General features: G+C 46.1%; 1 protein-coding gene across 1 annotated transcript; it reads left to right on the top strand.

The window, feature by feature from the left end:
• The first annotated feature begins 1,636 nt into the window (after positions 1-1,636).
• Positions 1,637-17,958, top strand: osbpl10b (oxysterol binding protein-like 10b). The gene is given in 12 exon segments (XM_030370588.1): positions 1,637-2,046; positions 6,232-6,417; positions 8,358-8,565; positions 8,568-8,672; positions 8,874-8,906; positions 8,909-8,953; positions 8,956-9,018; positions 13,003-13,189; positions 13,658-13,806; positions 13,809-13,839; positions 15,337-15,490; positions 16,449-17,958. Coding segments are annotated over 12 exon segments (1,272 nt in total). The 5' UTR covers positions 1,637-1,980; the 3' UTR covers positions 16,494-17,958.
• Positions 17,959-19,196: the final 1,238 nt, after the last annotated feature.

Below are 19,196 nucleotides of genomic sequence, written 5' to 3'. Positions count from 1 at the left end.
GAGGGAGTCAGGAGACTCTGAGGGAGAGGGACTCTGAGGGAGGGAGGGGACTTGAGGGAGGGAGGGGACTCTGAGGGAGTCAGGGGACTCTGAGGGAGGCAGGGGACTTGAGGGAGGGAGGGGACTCTGAGGGAGGCAGGGGACTCTGAGGGAGGCAGGGGACTCTGAGGGGGAGTCAGGGACTTGAGGGAGGGAGGTCGGGGGTTCTAAGGTTATCCACAGGGGCAGGAAGTGCTGAACGAAGGCCCCCGCAGTGCTCTCACACTGCAGGGGCCTTCACACTTCATACTCCCACAGACCAGCCTCATTTGGCTCCAGTTTGGATTTAAATAATCGATCCCATACGAAACAATGTTATTATACTTATAATAATGGAAGTTAACGTACATAGTTGTTCAATGATAGTTTGAAGTACGTGATGGTATTACGTCTACCTTAAGAATAGACGGGTATTTCAACTTTATTTTAGTCAAACTGCATAAAAACATACACGACTCTAAGAACACCTTTATCTGCTATTCTGTTGCACCCCTGAGAACATCCACACTTCAGATTTAATAGAGCGAGGAAAATGTTCTACTGAGTGACCCATAAAGTCTCCAACTCCCATTCTATATTAGGTAGTGGTGGCTTAACACACCTCATAGCTGACAAGAAAGATGGCCTCCTGAGTCCAGCCCCATTCACTGTCTTTAGAAACGTCAAATGGGTTTATTTTAAGGCTGAATTCTATATAGTTTACCTATATTTTCATCCACTTTTTAACAATTAAAAGTTGATGTAGGTAGGAGCTCTGATCTGAATGTAATTAGGCATAGCCGTCTGTCAGCTTTAAGTGAGTGAAGTGCTCCGGGACCAAATATCCAATTTGAGTTGACTACGCCTGCCTCCGTATGAGACTATTTCGATTTTCTACGGCTCCTAGATCTTTTCTGACCATTTAGTTGCTGTTGGCAAGGCGTCTCTTCTGAGAATGATTTGCGGAACTTGCCTGTCAATTGCCTGTCAATCACAGGTGCGTGAAATGCAGGGTGGGAAGGAGCAGTGGTTGTTTTCAAAGTTTCAAAACCTCGCTCTGCCCTCTCTTTGCAACTCTTGCGTGTTACCTAAATCGCCTTAAACCCTACAATTCAAATCATCTTCTGAAAAGCAGTGATTGAATTGATGAAATTCAAACGATGGAATGGAGGTGGTCATCTTTGAATCACACGTTCTAATCCATGCAGTCCTGCAAATCGATTCCAAAAGGTTAGGTCAAAAAAGGTTCATGTTACACAATTTCATTGTGTCCGTGCTGCGTGAACACGATGGTTCACATAGAGAGGGAAATAAATGTCGTGTCTTCTTACTCCTCCCCATTCACTCCCATTCGTTAAGTATTCTCCCGTATCACGTGCAGAGGAGCTGGGTCGAACCCCTTGTCGTGGGCTGAGGGTGAAGTGATAGCAGGGAAAAAGAAATGGTGACTGGAGAGAAGGAGGGGAAATAGTGTGGGGAGAGTGTGGGGTGGGAGGGGGGACTGGAGCGGACACGCTATCTGAGGTGGGAGGGGCTGCAGTCCAGTGTGTACAGGGGAGGAGGGGAGGGGCCTAGAAGAGAAGAGGAGTGTGTTAATGTGTGTGTTTGTGTGTGTGTGGGGGGGGGGGGAGATGGATGGATTTCAGCATCACTTTTGATCTGCCTATCAGAAGCACAGAAGGCACCACTACCACTGCGCTCGGGTCTGTCTCTTCTCTCCATCCCCCTCTTTGATTGAGTTTGTTTTGGTTCTCTCTTTCTTTTCTATACTTTCCGTTTTCTTTCTTCTTTCTTCCTCAATGTCGTTACCCTCTCTCCTCTTCCTCTTCCTCTCTTCCTTCTCTCACTCGCTCTTGTTACTGGCTCCAGCGCTGTGATCCTTGCAAGGCTACTTCTGTGCATGTGTGTGAGTGAGTGAGTGTGTGTGTGTGTCTGTGTCCATCTCCCATCTTCTCTCACCGGATGGTGGATATGAGATCCAGCAGGACTTCCAACAAGCCGGCCTTGGTTCCGTGCCTGCCACGCAACGTGAGTGTGTGTTTGTGTGTTTGTGTGTGTGTGTGTGAGTGTGTGTGTGTGTGTGTGTGTGTGTGTTCGAGCTTGTATTTGCCTTGGAGTATTGGCATGTTCACGTGGTGACATTAGTGTCCTCTGTAGCTACAGTTGAACTCTGCAGCTTAACTTAGTGTGTATAAGTGGGTTGTGGATGAGTGCATGTATGTTTGTGTGTGTGTGTGGTGTGTGTGTGTGTGTGTGTGTGTGTGTGTGTGTGTGTGTGTGTGTGTGTGTGTGTGTGTGTGTGTGTGTGTGTGTGGTGTTTCTGTCTGTGTGTGTGTGTGTGTGTTGTGTGTGTGTGGTGTGTGTGTGTGTGGTGTGTGTGTGTGGTGTGTGTGTGTGTGTGTGGTGTGTGTGTGTGTGTGGGTTTGTGTGAGAGGGAAAGACCTTATAAGGACACTGGGGGGACAAAGCACGTGCGCTTGTGTGTGTGCGTTGCCGTAGATAACACACACACTTCTGGTGGGCAGACTGTGGGAACAGACCAGCAGCTTATCATCAACTTCCTGATCCAGGACACACTGGGGAACTGGGCCCTCAGATAAGAAGGAGAGAGAGGACAGGCGGGAGGGAGGGTTAGGGAGAGAGGGAGAGAGGGAGCGTTAGAGAGAGAGAGAGTTAGGGAGAGAGGGAGAGTTAGGGAGAGAGGGAGAGTTAGAGAGAGGGAGAGTTAGGGAGAGCAAGAGAGAGGGAGAGTCAGGGAGCGTGTGAGAGAGGGAGAGTCAGGGAGAGAGGGAGAGTTAGAGAGAGTGAGTTTCCGGAGAGAGAGAGGGAGAAAGAGAGTTAGGGAGAAAGAGAATTGGGGAGAGAGAGAGAAAGAGAGAGGGAGAGTTAGGGAGAGTTAGGAAGAAATAGAGTTATGGAGAGCATTATCAGCAGGTAAAAACAAGCCAGTTTCAGTTATGTTGGGTTTGATTTGCTTTTTTCTTCAAGGTGGATTTGTATTATTTTTATGTTTGCATCAATTGTATTTGTAAGTTATAAACCCTTTCTTTATTCCCTAATGTACATATATAGAACAAGGATTTCTATAACCATATCAATGTTTGATAAACGCATACAATTCTAATGAGTTAATCAACCTGCCTCCTAACATATATGACTAAAGTTTTAATTTGACCGATTTAATTAGAAAATGTGTATCTGGTTCCGTGAATCATATATGCTTACATTTCAGGGATAGGGCAGATAAAGTTTGATTTTATTCACATTCCAACTGAATAATTACTTAGTTAGGCGTTACTCTTTCACTTTCCACTAAATGAGAACAGGAACTGTGGTGAAACCGGTGATTGCTGATTGGTAATAGAAACAAACAATGAGAGACTCTGCATTCACGCTGTGGTGATTGGATGTTAGGCCTGGCTATTACAACATCAGCAGGGAAGAGCTTATACAAATTGCATTAATCTGCGGCGGAAGACACATTTCTGTATGCTTACAGATGGACAAAGAGTTTGGAAACTTTAAATCTATAAACGAGACTCCCCGTATAGATAATGTTGGACAAAGCGTCCAAACCACAGCTGTTTTCTGAATCACCACGATGCAGGCCGCAGACGCTGCAGGCTTTCGGAAGCAAAGTGTCTCTAAAGAAGGCTATCTCTGAGAGGGTCACGAGTGCTCTTGAGAGACAGACTGTTCTGTTGGCTGAGGCTGAGGGAATCCTTCAAGTGGACAAAAGCTTCTCTTTACTGAGCTCCAGTGTGGCCCCCGGGGGGGCCGAGTCTCACCACAGGGACACGTGTCCAAAGAAAAAACATTCAATATCTCTCTTAATAACCTTTCTTATCTGTAGACTTATCCGTACCTGCTGTCTGTGGATAAGGTATACAAGGACGCACCTCATAAGATTTTGTACGGATTCAATCAAAACCGGATCTTAACGCTTACACACAATCATAGCACTCTTTGCTCCTGTCCTCATTCATGGTTTTAGCCTGGAAATACTCTGGAGGGGACGCGAGGGCAGCTGTGAGAAGAAAGTACGGAGGCCTGTTCTGGGCCAAGCCCCTTGAAGTATGAAATATTAATCTGTAGTAGCCGACCTCAGTGCTGGAACAGACAAACCAACCCTCACGAGGAATCTGGAAGCTTCTGGGGGTAACCCAGGGCAGGTAGTAGAGAGACAGAACAACTTGCCATATGCCATATCGACTACCTCATCTGGCCCCTAGGGTGACCATAGTGGTCCTTTGAGCCCAGGCAGCCTGAGTGTGTGTTTAACTTAGCACAGAATAACAAAGCTTGGATTGGTTTTTCTGTATTTTTGAAAAATGACTTAGAGAGAATTTTGTACTGCAAGCTATAACTACCTGCTGTGTGTGTGTGTGTGTGTGTGTGTGTGTGTGTGTGTGTGTGTGTGTGTGTGTGTGGTGTGTGTGTGTGTGTGTGTGTGTGTGTGTGTGTGTGTGTGTGTGTGTGTGTGCGTGCGTGCGTGCGTGCGTGCGTGCGTGCGTGCGTGCGTGCGTGCGTGCGTGCGTGCGTGCGTGCGTGCGTGCGTGCGTGCGTGCGTGCGTGCGTGCGTGCGTGCGTGCGTGCGTGCGTTTTTGAAAGAGCTCCGTTTCACCCTAGGAGTAATGTAATTCCCTTTGGGCGGGTTGGGTGATGTAAGGATTGGCTTGTGACTGAGTGTAGGCGCTGGTGAGGTGTTAACCCCAGGGGCTCCACCAGGCCTCCTACCGGCCAACATTCGAATCAATTGGATTTCTGTAGGCTGGCGTCTGGGTTTTATATGATGTGAGAGTTGTGTGTCGTTTGTTGAAATGGAAATATGCATCGCAATTACAACAATTCATGAATGAGTGTTAACAAAAGGGTTGAAGGTGGCAATTGACTCTAGAATGATTATTATTATTCCATGTAGGTTCATCTTATTCTGTATGGCTCTCATTATTATTATTGGTAGCACTGAAGACTGACTAATTAAAAAACGGGAAGAGACAAAAACTCTGTTCTATTATTTACAATTAGATGTCATAAACTTTGTCAGCAAAATAAACGTCTACTCTAGAGAGTCATATTTACAGCGTGCATATGATAGATGAGCCTAAAGGGGCCTCATTAGCATGGTTAACATTCCTCTGCTACAAGCTTCCTTTGGGCATATAGCTGGCTTCTCCTTTTCCCTTGTGTTGACGTGCTTTAAGAGTGAATAGAAACCTCACACCGAGAAGGGGAGAGAGAAACCGAACAACGGAGTGAAGTAAATAAAACGCTTTTCCTTTCTGTCCCTGTAGTGCTTTGGGGACTAGGTGGGCTTCCTTACATTACTGGCTTTCTTTCAATGGCTCCCTTCTCCTGGATAAATCATACAGATATTAGGAATAGGGGAAGAAAGACAGACTTTAGGTATAGGGGAAGAGAGACAGACATTAGGTATAGGGGAAGAGAGACAGACTTCAGGTATAGGGGGAGACAGACAGACTTTAGGTTTAGGGGAAGAGAGACAGACATTAGATATAGAGGAAGAAAGACAGACATCAGGTATAGGGGAAGAGAGACAGACTTTAGGTATAGGGGGAGACAGACAGACTTTAGATATAGGGGAAGAGAGACAGACATTAGGTATAGGGGAAGAGAGACAGACATCAGGGATAGGGGAAGAGAGACAGACATCAGGTATAGGGGAAGAGAGACAGAAATGAGGTATAGGGTTAGAGAGGGAGACATTAGATATAGGGTTAGAGAGAGAGACATTAGATGTAGGGTTAGAGAGGGAGACATTAGGGTGCAGAGGAAGGGCAACGTGGGAAGGCACAGCTTAGTCACGTGTACACCATCAGGAATGCCTTGGCTCATTAAATATTACTCTAATTCACTGACAGATTAACTGGAACGCATCATTAAAATGTTCTACTCCTACAGAAGAAGCACATTCAACACCAGTTTCTTTTTGTAAACAAAATATCATGCATTTTGTTTCAAACGTGTACCTTTTTTCTGGTCTTGGAGCAAACAAAATGACCTTTGAGATTGTCAACGAGACTAATACTTAATTATATTCTTGCTGGTCTGCAGGCGGCCCCTGTCACAGAGCTCAGTGAACAGAGTAGAAACAACCGAACGATCATCTTGTTCTCACTCCAATCTCACCGCGTTGAGAATTCAATTTCAAGCTGCCTTCCTCTCATTCCACCACCGGTCATCATGGACCAGCAGGCTCAGCCGGCGCCGCAGCGGGCCAGCCAGCAGACCGGCGGGCCCCCGGAGGCCCCGGACCCCCGGGAGGAGACCACGGACACGGAGGACAACGACGAGGAGGAGCTGGGCGTGCTGGACGACCAGCGCAGCGTCATCCTGCACCTCCTCTCGCAGCTCAAGCTGGGGATGGACCTCACGCGGGTGAGTGGGGGGGGGGGAGGGGGGGGAGTGGGTTGGGGATTGTTGTTATCTTTAATGAAAACTAACCACCTTCTGACTAAAAAAAGGCTTTACAAAGAAAAAGATGAATAAGAAAAAGTGATTAAAGCTAAACTGAAGTTGAAAACAAAAGTCAAAAAATGATTAAATAAAAAAGAAAAAGGCTATCATAACTTTGGTTCGGAGCTCGATAGATGGCTGAGAGGGAGGGAGGGAGGGAGGGAGGGAGGGAGGGAGGGAGGGAGGGAGGGAGGGGATGTTGTGTCAACAAAGTAAAACATGAATGAAGCCAGGGAACAAAGGCCGGTGTGTGAGGCCTATGAATCACAGCTGTGGGAACATAATGTTAATGGAGCACGCACGATACACAAGCTTAGTTATGATGATAGTGTTATGATACAGTTACGATTATTGACATAGTTATGATGATAGTGTTATGTCATCATCCATCCATCCTTCACCCATCCCTCAACCCGCCCTCCAACGACTTTTTATATGTACGATAAAATTCATTCAATAATCCACACCTCTATAAATCCATCTATGCATCTATGCATGTAGACATCTATTCAGCGTCCAGTCTGTCTATGTTCCATTCCAGATGGATGCATGACCCCCCACTGAGAGGGGAATCGATGTGAGTATCGCGGCCCCCCTGGCATGGCTCCATTGATGGGTCTATTAGGGAGAGAAAACAGCAGGCCGATTGCATGCTGGTTGCATAACAGCGGGTTAGGGAGTTGATGTAACTCAGTGGGTTTTGAGAGGTTCTCTCTGCGATCCTCTTCTTCCAGCTGTGTTGAGGGTTCTCTTACGAAGGGGATAGATGACTGCAGATCAGTCGGGCCGCCAGGTCGTGTTCCCCTCGACGCTAACTCCTATTGATGGGTCTTTGTTTCACAAGTCTGCTGGCCTACTTTGTTTCATGAAAACAGTGTTTCTTGCAGATCTGTAGTTCATCCCTGTCACATAATTAAAGTGGCAGAGAACATTTCTAAAGAAAGGGAATAGGTTACAATATCATTAATATAGCATAACTAATGAACCACGCAATTTGCACAGAGAGAGAGAGAGATGCCAACCCAATGGGTGGATGGATAAATGGATGGATGGAGATAATGATGTTTGTCAGGCAGGGATGAAGTAGAGGGTTGACTGTTGCTCTATTGAACTCCCACATGCATGCCACACACACACACACACACACACACACACACACACACCACACACACACACACACACACACACACACACACCACACACACACACACACACACACACATACACACACACACGTTGCACAGCCTTCTATCTGAGTTAACATGATGGGCTTGCATTGATTTATCAAGAGCTGTTGCTAGTTATGTGATCTGTGTGTGTGTGTGTGTTTGTCTGAACATGTTTGCATGAGTGACACAGAGAAAGAATGAGAGATATAGTCTTACATTGAACAGGATTTTCCTGTCAATAGCATTGACTCATATGTACAAGTGTATAGTAGTAAAACACTCTCGGGGGCCTTTTTTTTCTAGAGATATTATATATATATATATATATATATATATATATGTTATAACCTCATTATCTAGAACTCTCCATATCTGCTAAACACGGCTAAACCTGTACCTCAAAACAGTCTCTTAAAAAAATCGTGACAAAACTTTTTTCTAGCAAACTGTGCCGTTGTTCAACAATAACGTCCTCACATAAACGTGAGTCATCAGTAACCAATCAGAGCTTGTTTAACATAAAAATGAGCTCTGCCTAGTTTTTGGATCATTGATTACAAACTGGGATGGCTAGAGTTGTTTCTGACTGACTAGAACGTACAGCTGTAGAACCCAGCTGGATTCCAGATTGAGATCTAAGAGAGTAAACAGTTAATTGTCTAACCTGTCTCTCACCCCCCCCCCCCCCTCCAGGTTGTTCTTCCCACCTTCATCCTGGAGAAGCGCTCGCTGCTGGAGATGTACGCCAACTTCATGGCGCACCCGGACATGTTCCTGTCCATCACGTGGGGCGTCAGCCCCGAGGAGCGCATGGTGCGCCTGGTGGAGTACTACCTGACCGCCTTCCACGAGGGCCGCAAGGGCGCCGTGGCCAAGAAGCCCTACAACCCCATCCTGGGGAGAGCTTCCACTGCTCCTGGGCGGTGCCCTGTGACCGCGGGCGGCCCCTCCTCCGGAAGGGCGGAGGAGGCTGCGGCACGGGACCCGGCTCCGCCCCAAACCCCACGTCCGGCCCCACGGCCCCGGTCGGGTGCCCCGGGGTCAGGACGTGACGTGGGCAACGCCACCACCAACAACACCGGCAGCAGCACCAGCAGCAGCTCTGGGGGAGGAGGAGGAGGGGAGGAGGAGGAGGAGGAGGAGGAGGAGGAGGAGGAGGAGGAGGAGGAGGAGGTGGTGACGGGGGGAACTCTGACTGCTACCACGTGCGTTTCGTGGCGGAGCAGGTGTCCCACCACCCGCCGGGTCCGGGTTCTACTGCGAGTGCCGGGAGAGGAAGATGTGCGTCAACACCACGTGTGGACCAAGAGCAAGTTCATGGGCATGTCGGTGGGCGTGTCCATGGTGGGGGAAGGTGAGCGGGCGTGGCCACTGTTAGGTCCCCTCCACATATGTGACCATAGATACGCTTCCAAATGTAACACTGAGCATTCACTTAGAACTGGCGATGGACCAACCTCTATTTTTATTTTATTTTTATATATATATAATCAATTCTTCATTAAATTCCATTTAATTGCTATTATTTAATTGATGGATAGATCATAACTTTTACGGATGGATTAAAGTTCATGAACTCACAGAGAGCCATTCAGGAGGGCCTACCAATATGGGCAGGTGTTATAATTACATCCACCCATACGTTTAGATGTTCAAACTATACGACGGAATACGTAATTTCTATTTTTATGGCCCTATCAAGGCTAATTCATGCGCTGCCTCCGAATGCCAAAGTATTGTGCATTGCTCACAGTGGGACTAAGTGGTTTCCTAATGGATTTAAGTCCAGTGAAGTAATGCCGTAACCCAACGAGATCCCATCTCGACGGAACATGGTGATTAATAGGCTGCTAGACACCCGTGAAATAGGTTTACGTTCAGCTTACGAGTGATCAGGCCCCGCGTGATAGGCTGGAGATTTATGATGCTACAGCCCACAACGGCACCCAATGAACAGAACAGTAGACACAAGTTTGACTCTAAGTCGCCTTATGTTGAGATATAATATTGTTCTTCATGTAGTTCTTCTTAACTTGATGCCGTGCTGTACTTGGCAGCGTGCTGTACCCAGCCACAAGGTTAGAGGTTCCAACCCTATGTCTATGTTCTAACCCAGGGATGGGCAACTGGCGGCCCGCGGGCCGCATGCGCATCCTCACTCAGTGCGGCCCGCATCTTCACTCAGTCAGGCCCGCACATAATAAAAAAAAAAAAAAAAAAGAAAGAATAATAATAATTGATCGAGTTACAGAAAACTCGGTCAAGAAAGATGAGAAGAATTCATAGAATTCGAAGGCAAATCCATGCGTCTAGTTTGCTTAGAAGCGATATCAGTCATTAAAGATATCCACTTAAGTCGCCACTACAACTACTACAACTGCTTGTTGGGTTTGAGTTCATTGAGTTGTTGCACTTAGTGTTGGGCCACTGTTTTTCAGTTTTTTGACTTCATTGAATGATGATGTATGTGAGCCCTTTGCACTGATAAAAATACTGACCATTCATGAGGCTGTTTGAGCATGGAAAACATTAAATGAATGTATGTTGGTTCAATACACATACCGTACATAGGTTATGATTCTGGATGATTTTTTAGGTAGTGGCCATCCCCAAAATGCACCAGAATACAGGAAATCATATCTACCAAATTCAAAATTGTGTAACTTCTCTCAGCTTACGTTTAGTTGAAGTGTGCAGTCATGTGGCCCTCCGATGGTTATGATGAAAAATGTGGCCCTCTTTATCATGAAAGTTGCCCATCCCTGTTCTAACCGGTAGGCGCCGTTGAGCAAGATGTCTAACGGACCACTACGTGCACCTCACGTGCATGTGTACACGGACCTGGTGTCGGTACTGAAGGAGCTCTGTCTTAGTTACGATCTTTTAGCCACTGTGCTGGGTGCCGGTTCAGCACTTGGTGGACGCCTGAGGTGCTCCGTGCTAACTGGTGCATATCACTCGTCAGCTGCTGTGCACCACCCACCTACACCGCCCACGGGCGTGGGCGGGTGCTATCATTCGCAGGACATAATTATTATTTTTTTATTTGTTTTGGAGAGATAGAGACGGGGAGGGGGAGGGGGAGAGAGGATGTTAGCTCCGTCAGCTTACTTGCTAGTGTAAGCTGTAGGCTAATTAAGCCATAGCATTAATCAGGACAGCATTAAGCATTAATTACAAGCCCAGGCCACATGAGTGTTAGAAAATTACAATATGCAAATACAGATTGGAGTGTGTTTGTGTTGTGGCTGTAATTAGTGACTTACACTGGTTATTAGCCTTAATGAGGTAATGACATGGTGGCACAAAATACGTTTTGTGGAAGCATATCACCACATTTTCTTCTTTGTTTTCTTTCTTTTTTTTATGAATTTATTGTTTCATGTTGGAAATGAATGGAAACCAGGAAGGGTTTGACTGACCTGCAGGATCAAGAAACCAGACTGGTGCCTGCTTGGTGGCTCAACATCTGCTGGAGCCCAGATGTTAAGACCCAAAGACGTACCAAAAAGACTATCTAGATAACATGAATAGGTTGCTATACAGTGGATGGAGGCTGACTCAGTAAATGTCATTTTAAATACATCATTTTGAAACCTTTTTGTAAACCAAGCAGGTCACAAAGGAGCAATTCACCATTTTAAATAACTAAGGCAGAGTAGGTCATTAGAATCCTGGCAACCTGACATATTGCCACTGTAGTGCAGCATCCCTCACACCGCACTCTGCAGTCAATCTGGCGCTTTATAATCAGCTGTCAGTTTACAAATGTGTATACTTACCATGTAATGCTGTCTGACGCATAAACCCATTAGATAAGTGCACACACACACACACACACACACACACCACACAACACACACACACACACACATGCACACATACATGCACACACACGCACACATGCACACACACACACACCACACAAACACACCACACACACACACACACACACACACACACACACACACACACACACACACACACACACAGCACACTCATTCTTAGCACTAGACCCCAAGTTGAGGCATGGGGGCCTCTAAGATTTTTTCATAGTACACAGATGTTTGTAGAGAGAGAAGGGTGTTAGAGACTAGAGTGTCTATCTCCTCCTCTTGTCCTGGAAGGTGGACATGGATATGTGAGCTCTGAGCCCTGCGAGTGCCATGGGAACAGGACAGCTGTCTGTTATATAACCGCCCAGGGAAAAGGTTTGTGTTGTGTGTGTGTGTGTGTGTGTGTGTGTGTGTGTGTGTGTGTGTGTGTGTGTGTGTGTGTGTGTGTGTGTGTGTCTGTGTATGTGTGTGCGTGCGTGCGTGCGTGTGTGTGTGTGCGTTCGATTTTAGTGTCTGTGTGTGTACAGTGTTTGTTCATTCGTATATGATGGCCCATTTTGCCCATCTCTATGTGGCTGGGATGGGTACAATAACACATCTGAACAGTGAGTCTGTAAGGGGTACTGATGCAACTAGAAGGACATGACACAGAGGGATAGTGGCCACAGAGAAACCAAAACAGTAAGCAGTGATTTGTTTCAACGTTGTTCCATGTTCTCTACAATCTCCAAACGAAATCAGCAAGGGCATTCACCGTCTTCCTTTAAATCGACTTAACCACGGGAGCGCTGGACCGCATGCAGATGTCGCAGCTGCTTATCTGATTACTGATGTGGGAGCGTAGTAAGGGAGGGACTGAGTGATGGATCTCTTGCTTTGGCAGCAGAATACAACTCACTTCCTGACCTTCTCTCTTTTAGTTGAAAGAGAAACCACTCTTTGTGGTGTTCTCTTTCTTCGATTTAGGTTGGGTTGGTTTGCATTTGTTTTTACCAGGGCCGTAGTGGGACCCTTTTTTGGCCCGGGGGTTTCAGGCCCGTACTGGCCCACTGCAAAGAGGTCTTGACGGGTAGTACCCAACAAACCTTGATGGGTACTAAACTTCGACAGGAGAAAAAAAATGCGATCAGAGGCAAACGAAAAGTTTTAACAGACTCTAACAGAGCGGTGAGAAAACGTTGTCAAAACCCACCCCATACTCGAGCTGGCTAGGGTGCATAGCCAGGAAAATGACCACTACGAGCAGTGGACTTTATATATTTCAGTCAAAAATAACACTGAAATGTTCACCAAAACTTTGTTGTCCCAAAACGAACAAAGCGATTTGTTGGCCAACTTCCCCTTTGACGCTGCGATGCTCAATGTCCACACAGATGTCCACACAGTCGACTGGTCAGGAGCTACAGGGTCACCTGCGTGAAATGGAATGTGAGCTTATTCCACGTGATTTATCTAACAGCGCTTTGCCCTTTCTTCTTCCTCCTCCCCTCCTCCCTCCCCAGGGGTCCTGTATCTGCTGGAGCATGACGAGGAGTATGTGTTCACGCTGCCGTGTGCTTACGCCCGCTCCATCCTCACGGTGCCCTGGGTGGAGCTTGGGGGAAAGGCCACCATCAGCTGCAACAAGTCTGGCTATGTCGCCTCCATCAACTTCCACACCAAGCCCTTCTACGGAGGGAAGGTTCACCGGTGGGTGACTGTGTGTGTTGTGTGTGTGCGTGTGTGTGTGTTTGTGTGTGTGTGTGTGTGTTGTGTGTGTGTGTGTGTGTGTGTGTGTGTGTGTGTGTGTGTGTGTGTGTGTGTGGTGTGTGTGTGTGTGTGTGCGGGTGTGTGTTTGGGCAGGATGTTTGTGTGTGTGTGTGTGTGTGTGTGTGTTGGACAGGATGTGTGTGTGTGGGGCGGGGATGATCAGTTTGTGTGTGGGGGGGTGATCTGTGCGTGTGTGTGTGTTTGTGTGTGTCGGGGTCTATTGTTTTGGTCAATGCTTTGTTACATTCTTCGTGTTCCGTCTGGTCGGCTTCTCATTCTTCACGCTTATTCTCCGCTTAACCAGCACAGCTCATAGGAAAAACGAGAACGGGAAAATGCGTTGAAGCTACCATTCCTCACCCTCTCTCAGCCTGACTGACTGACACTCTGTGGCGGGCTTGTTGACAGAGTGACGGCGGAGGTGAAGAACAACCACACGGGGGCTGTGGTGTGCAAGGCCCAGGGCGAGTGGAACGGCACCTGGAGTTCACCTACAGCAGCGGGAGAGACCAAGGTGATTGACACCACCAAGCTGCCAATCATCAAGAAGAAAATCCGGCCCTGGAGAAGCAAAGCCAATACGAGTCGCGGTGAGTGGACTCCAGGCTGTCCTTGGATTGGGTGTGACTCCGAGCATGGGGTTTACTCTGTTGTGCTGCACTAAACACAGCATCTCACGTGGTTCATCGACCGTTCTAGCCATGGTGTTTCACTAAGCTAGAGCTAGCTGCCCCTTGGAACCCAACACATCCCAACCTGTACGGCACTCACAGTACGCATAGTACACACAGTACACACAGTAACACAGTACACACTCTACACACCAGAAACACAGTAACACAGTACACACAGTTTAGACCGTAACACACAGTACTAACAAGTACACAACAGTATGTAGAGGATACATGGTTCACATAGCACTTAGTGTACACACAGTAACCTACAGTACACACAGTACATCTTACCCCCCCCCCCCCCCCCCCCCCCCCCCCCCCCCCCCCCCCCCCCACCCCCACCCCCCCCCCGGCTTTCTAGTCATGTCCTGTCAGACTCTGGGGGCATGAGAAGGCTGGGATATAATTATACATTCTATAGTGGGCTGGGATGGGTCAGGATGTAATTAACTCATCGGCAAGTTATAAAGCAGTGATTACCAACGTCAGTGTAGATGAGTTCTGCTACAGCTGCCTCCTCCCATCACTCCACCATCTGGCCGCTCCACACCGTCGTCAGCCTGCAGCTCCTCTTCACTCCTCCTCTTCCTCCCTGCCCCCTTTTCCTGCTTTCATTTTCTGTCACACTCTTTATGCTCGCTTTCCAAGTGCCTTTTGAGGTTTCGGTGCGGAGAGTAACGACCATTATGGCGGCGTCGGGGCATCACGCCCAGATAGTTTTGAGGGTTTTTTTCCCATTGGAAGAGGTCCATGATGTTGTTATTCTAAAACTTGCATTAAAGGGGAACCAAACTGCATCCTTAATACAATTCACAGCGTCCTGCAGTTACCAGTGTTTCACCAAAGGTGGTGCTGTCGCGGCGGACTAATATCGGTGTTGGTTATCTGACACAGTGTTGTGTGATTTGTTACTGATCCCAAACTGCTCTACCGTACTAGTTTACCTTAATATGCATAGACCCCCAGACCCCCCCCCCCCCCCCCCCAAATGGGGAGTGGTATAAGCTCTTGCAGAATGCAGTAGGAGGGGAGGTTCCTAGGTTCATGTTCATCTCCTGATCATATTGCATTCCATATATACAATATATATGTACAGATTATTCTTCCTCTTCAGGTTTTGATTCAGTTCTCAGAATAGCCGTGTTCTCTGACGGTACGGTAGGGCAAACCCCCCGACCTCACGACAGCAATACATTGGTAGACAAGTGGAAAAAGTTTTTTTGACCTCACGATTTTAAATTTGTTTACCCCAGCAAATGTCAACCTGTGAACTCATCCAGATCATCTGTGTGTCTCTCCTCCTCCCCCCGCCTCTCCATATGTCCGTCTGTATGTCCGTCTGCATGTCCGTGCGTTTGTCTGTCCATCTGTCCGTCCGTCTGTCCGTGCGTCTGTCTGTTTCTCCGTGTCCAGGCGTCTTTGGCAGCACGTGACCGCCTCGCTAAAGACGGGCAACATGGAGGACGCCACGGAACACAAGCACCGGCTGGAGGAGCGCCAGCGCAGCGAGGGCAAGCAGAGGGCGGCCGCCAAGACGCCCTGGAAACCCAAGTACTTCATCAAGGAGGTGAGCCAACACGCAGCCAAACACCGGGAAACAACAGCATGCAATTACACACTCACAGGGAGGGAGAGGAGGAGGTGCTGTCGTAGGTTAGATTTGAGGTATAAAATATAAAATAAAAAAATATCATTGCAGTTTGTGTGTGTTGATTAAGTAACAAATACAAATTCAATCTTGAGCAATCCATTAGCAAATGCTCTTTCAGAATATTAGATTCTAGCTTACTGCACTTGTCAGTTCTAATTTCAGACCGCTTCCGACTTATTTCTGCCCAATGAGGGCATCTCTTTCGCGACTGGTTTGGTGAATATATCTTCCCTGTCAAGCTACAGCAAATTTAAAGCAGCACAATATTTCAAATGAATGTAAGGGGTGTGAAATGGATGCCAAATGTTTAAGAAGGATGTGATGGATCTGAGAGAAGTACATTTTACTGTTGGTAACCCGAGAAGACAAATGTTGTGAGTTTGCTGCCATCTACAGGTGGAAAAAACATCAAGGGTAAAAGCATATAAAGGGTCTTCACTATGATGCCAGCGCACGAATACTTGCTACACGTCCTCTTCAGCTCTATATATATATCTCTATTATTAATAATTTATCATTATGATGCACCAGACCTGGCATATGAATGCAATGGACAGGTCAGCTCTGCACTAGTTCCTTTATCCAAAGGTGTGCTGAGGTTTTATTTATATTTTTGCTTCCAATTTGTCATAGAAGCTGTGGGGAATAGAGCAAGGGGCACATCATCAGAAACCTGACTGACAGGTGGATTAACCATATCCTGAATTGTGCTGACAGGGCGGTAAAAACTGATGAAGTAACCATTTTTCCCTCTACACTCTGGTGTGTGTGTGTGTGTGTGTGTGTGTGTGTGTGTGTGTGTGTGTGTGTGTGTGTGTGTGTGTGTGTGTGTGTGTGTGTGTGTGTGTGTGTGTGTGTGTGTGTGTGTTTGCAGGGGGAAGGATGGGTGTACCACAACCCTCTGTGGAAGGCCCATTGACCACGATGTGTGTTTGTGTGTGTGTGTGCGTGTGCGTGTGAGTTCTATCTCTACTCAAGTCAAACAGCAGCAACCACATCTCGAAGGGCCACTACGAGTCTGGAGGGTTCGGCCGTGGATGGAGTGGAAATATGGGTTCCCCACAATGAAGAACCGGAAGAAGCAGTATTTTAAATGTCTCAGCAAGACACTCGTTCCAGAACGAGAATGTGCCAAAGAGAAAGGGGGAAAAGAGAGAGAAATAGTGAGAGGGAGAGTGCGAGAGAGAGGATTCCGAGCTAGATTCCGAGCTTGCTAAGGGTCCTGAGATAGAGATGTGACTGAGTGACTTAAGCCGGAGAGGTGTTACTAGTATTTTAGTTTTTATACACCATAGATCTAAATAGCAGATCTCCTATGTTTTCAGTTATTTGCACAAATGTATGGAACAGCAGTGCCACTCAATGTTTTGCACAATTCACTGTATATAGAGTACAAAATTCACAAAGTATTTAAATAACGTGTAGTTTCATGCCTTTGGTGTATGGTAAAAAATTATAAATAAAAACGCTAAATACTTTTTGAAAAAAACGTAACTAAACCAACCATAAATACACTGAATATGTAGCGAGAATGGGTTAGAGAATGTAATAAGATGGGATTGGATTTTGGCTTGAAGCCATTATATATATACCCAGCCTTTTTGTAATAGAGAGTAATTTCATCTGAGCCCTACTGCAGTCTCTCTGCAGAGACAAACAAAGTATTATTATGCTTTATTTTCATCCGGTGCAATGTTTCATCTCCCTGGCCTTCTCTGCATCCATTGGGTCGTATTTAAAATAAATTATTTGTCATCAACGAACATCCAGACAGTCGGAGGCAAAACACAGAAGTTAGTATCTTGGCCGTCGGTAAGATCTAGTTCTTCATGAGATGACAGTGAAAAAAAACACTAAAAAACAGACTGCCGTTTTAAGCCCCGCCAGCTGTCACAGAGGGTGTTGCTGTAGCCTACAATGCGTGGATGAGCCGTGTGTTGGTTTGCCTTACGTGAAAACTGCTAAGCACTGGAGGCCACTTTGTAGTCTGAAGAGTATTTGGTAATGATGAGATGGGTCACTTTAGGAACAGCAGTGCACTCTTCATTTTAAAAGGATAGTGTACTGATATTGTTGGTACTGCACTGATCCCGTGGCTCTTAAGTCACTTCACCATGAGAAGAACCCTAAACGGAGAGGCTCTCTGGCAGGCTATCTATTAATATATATTAATAATGTTCATTATTTTCTAAAGTGAATGTTTCACGGGTGACTGACACAGCAGCCTGTCCTGGTCACCCACTCCGTGCAGAGATCAAACCTATGCAACACTTTACTGTAGAAGCTTCCGGAGAACGGCTGCAGGAGCTTGAGATTGAGAATCTGGAGGAAACCAGTTTTGGTTTCAAAATAAAAGTTTTATGATGATGATGATCACTCAATGAGCCCTTTGTCTGTGTTTATTTGGCTGTAGCCTACTTCATTGTGGAAGAAATGTGAGAAAAAATAAGAATAAATGAAAATAAAGTTTGGGTCAATAGGAAAATTGGGTAATTGCAAATTGTTAGTTAATGAGGAACTTAACCGGAAGACAATATTGGTATAAAATGTAAGACTAGTCACAGAAAATTATGTTACTGATCCTGCTATAGCATTTTACATTTGTACAATTACATTTCTTCAAATGTCGTTAAATAAGCAAGGTGCTTATTTAGTACTTGCTGGTTAATAATTTGTAATGAACTGTTCTTTCATTACACTTTTAGGTCATATTTCACAAATTTTGCCTTAAATTCCAATTCCCCATCATCAAATACAAAAGGAAATGTCATGTGTCCCATGTCCGTGGCCCGTCTAACCTCATATTTACTTAATTTGAAGCTTACCAAACTATTCCATATTTTACGATATGCATTTTTAGGGTTGGGGTTAGGGGTTTATATTGGTTGGGGTTCGGTTTTCGGTTTGACTGTTAACTTCAATGAGGGTTAGGGTTAGAGGGGGTCACTTTTGAAGTTGAGAAAAAAAGCGATTCTAAATCCCAACCCTAGAACTGAAAACGAAACACGGAAATCCAACACATAGGAAACTCCAACCCTTATATCAGCGTTAGAACCTCAAACCTAACCCTAAAACCCAACTAGGAAACCCATAAGTCTAACAAAAAAAATAAAAAAAAATAACCCAAACCATATAGGAACCCCTCATTCTTAATGCTTTCCTCTAATGCTGACACAATATACAGCTTGATGTGGTCATGGAAATGCATGGGAATACATACTGACGTTGAGTATTGTTTTATAAGAATAGAAAATAATATAATGCCACCAAGGGTACGTGCAGGCATTGACCGTGTCGTGTGTTTGTACCTGAGCATGCCAGAGCCGTGCCAAGCATGAGGTCATCGGACCCGCTGTTATATTTCTGACTGCTTGTGCAACATTGCCCTTTAGTGGTGAACTTGCACAATTTCACGCAGGATCGAAAATCCGAAAATGTTTATCAAAACTATGCAATGTGTAACAAAGTATGTTTATTGTACATTAAAACCAAAAACATATTATACAGAAGCCCCACTAGCTTTAATGTAAGTGGTATTTGGCAGAGCAGCAGTGCATCTGCGTGTAGGCTACTGTAAATAAATAGCACCATGTCTACTGCTTTCAGTTTAGCCAGATTAATA

This window comes from Gadus morhua, chromosome 11, assembly GCF_902167405.1.
Source record: "Gadus morhua chromosome 11, gadMor3.0, whole genome shotgun sequence".
Classification (NCBI taxonomy): Eukaryota; Metazoa; Chordata; class Actinopteri; order Gadiformes; family Gadidae; genus Gadus; species Gadus morhua.
Note: the sequence above shows the minus strand (reverse complement) of the source record. Positions and strands in the feature narration are given on the sequence as shown.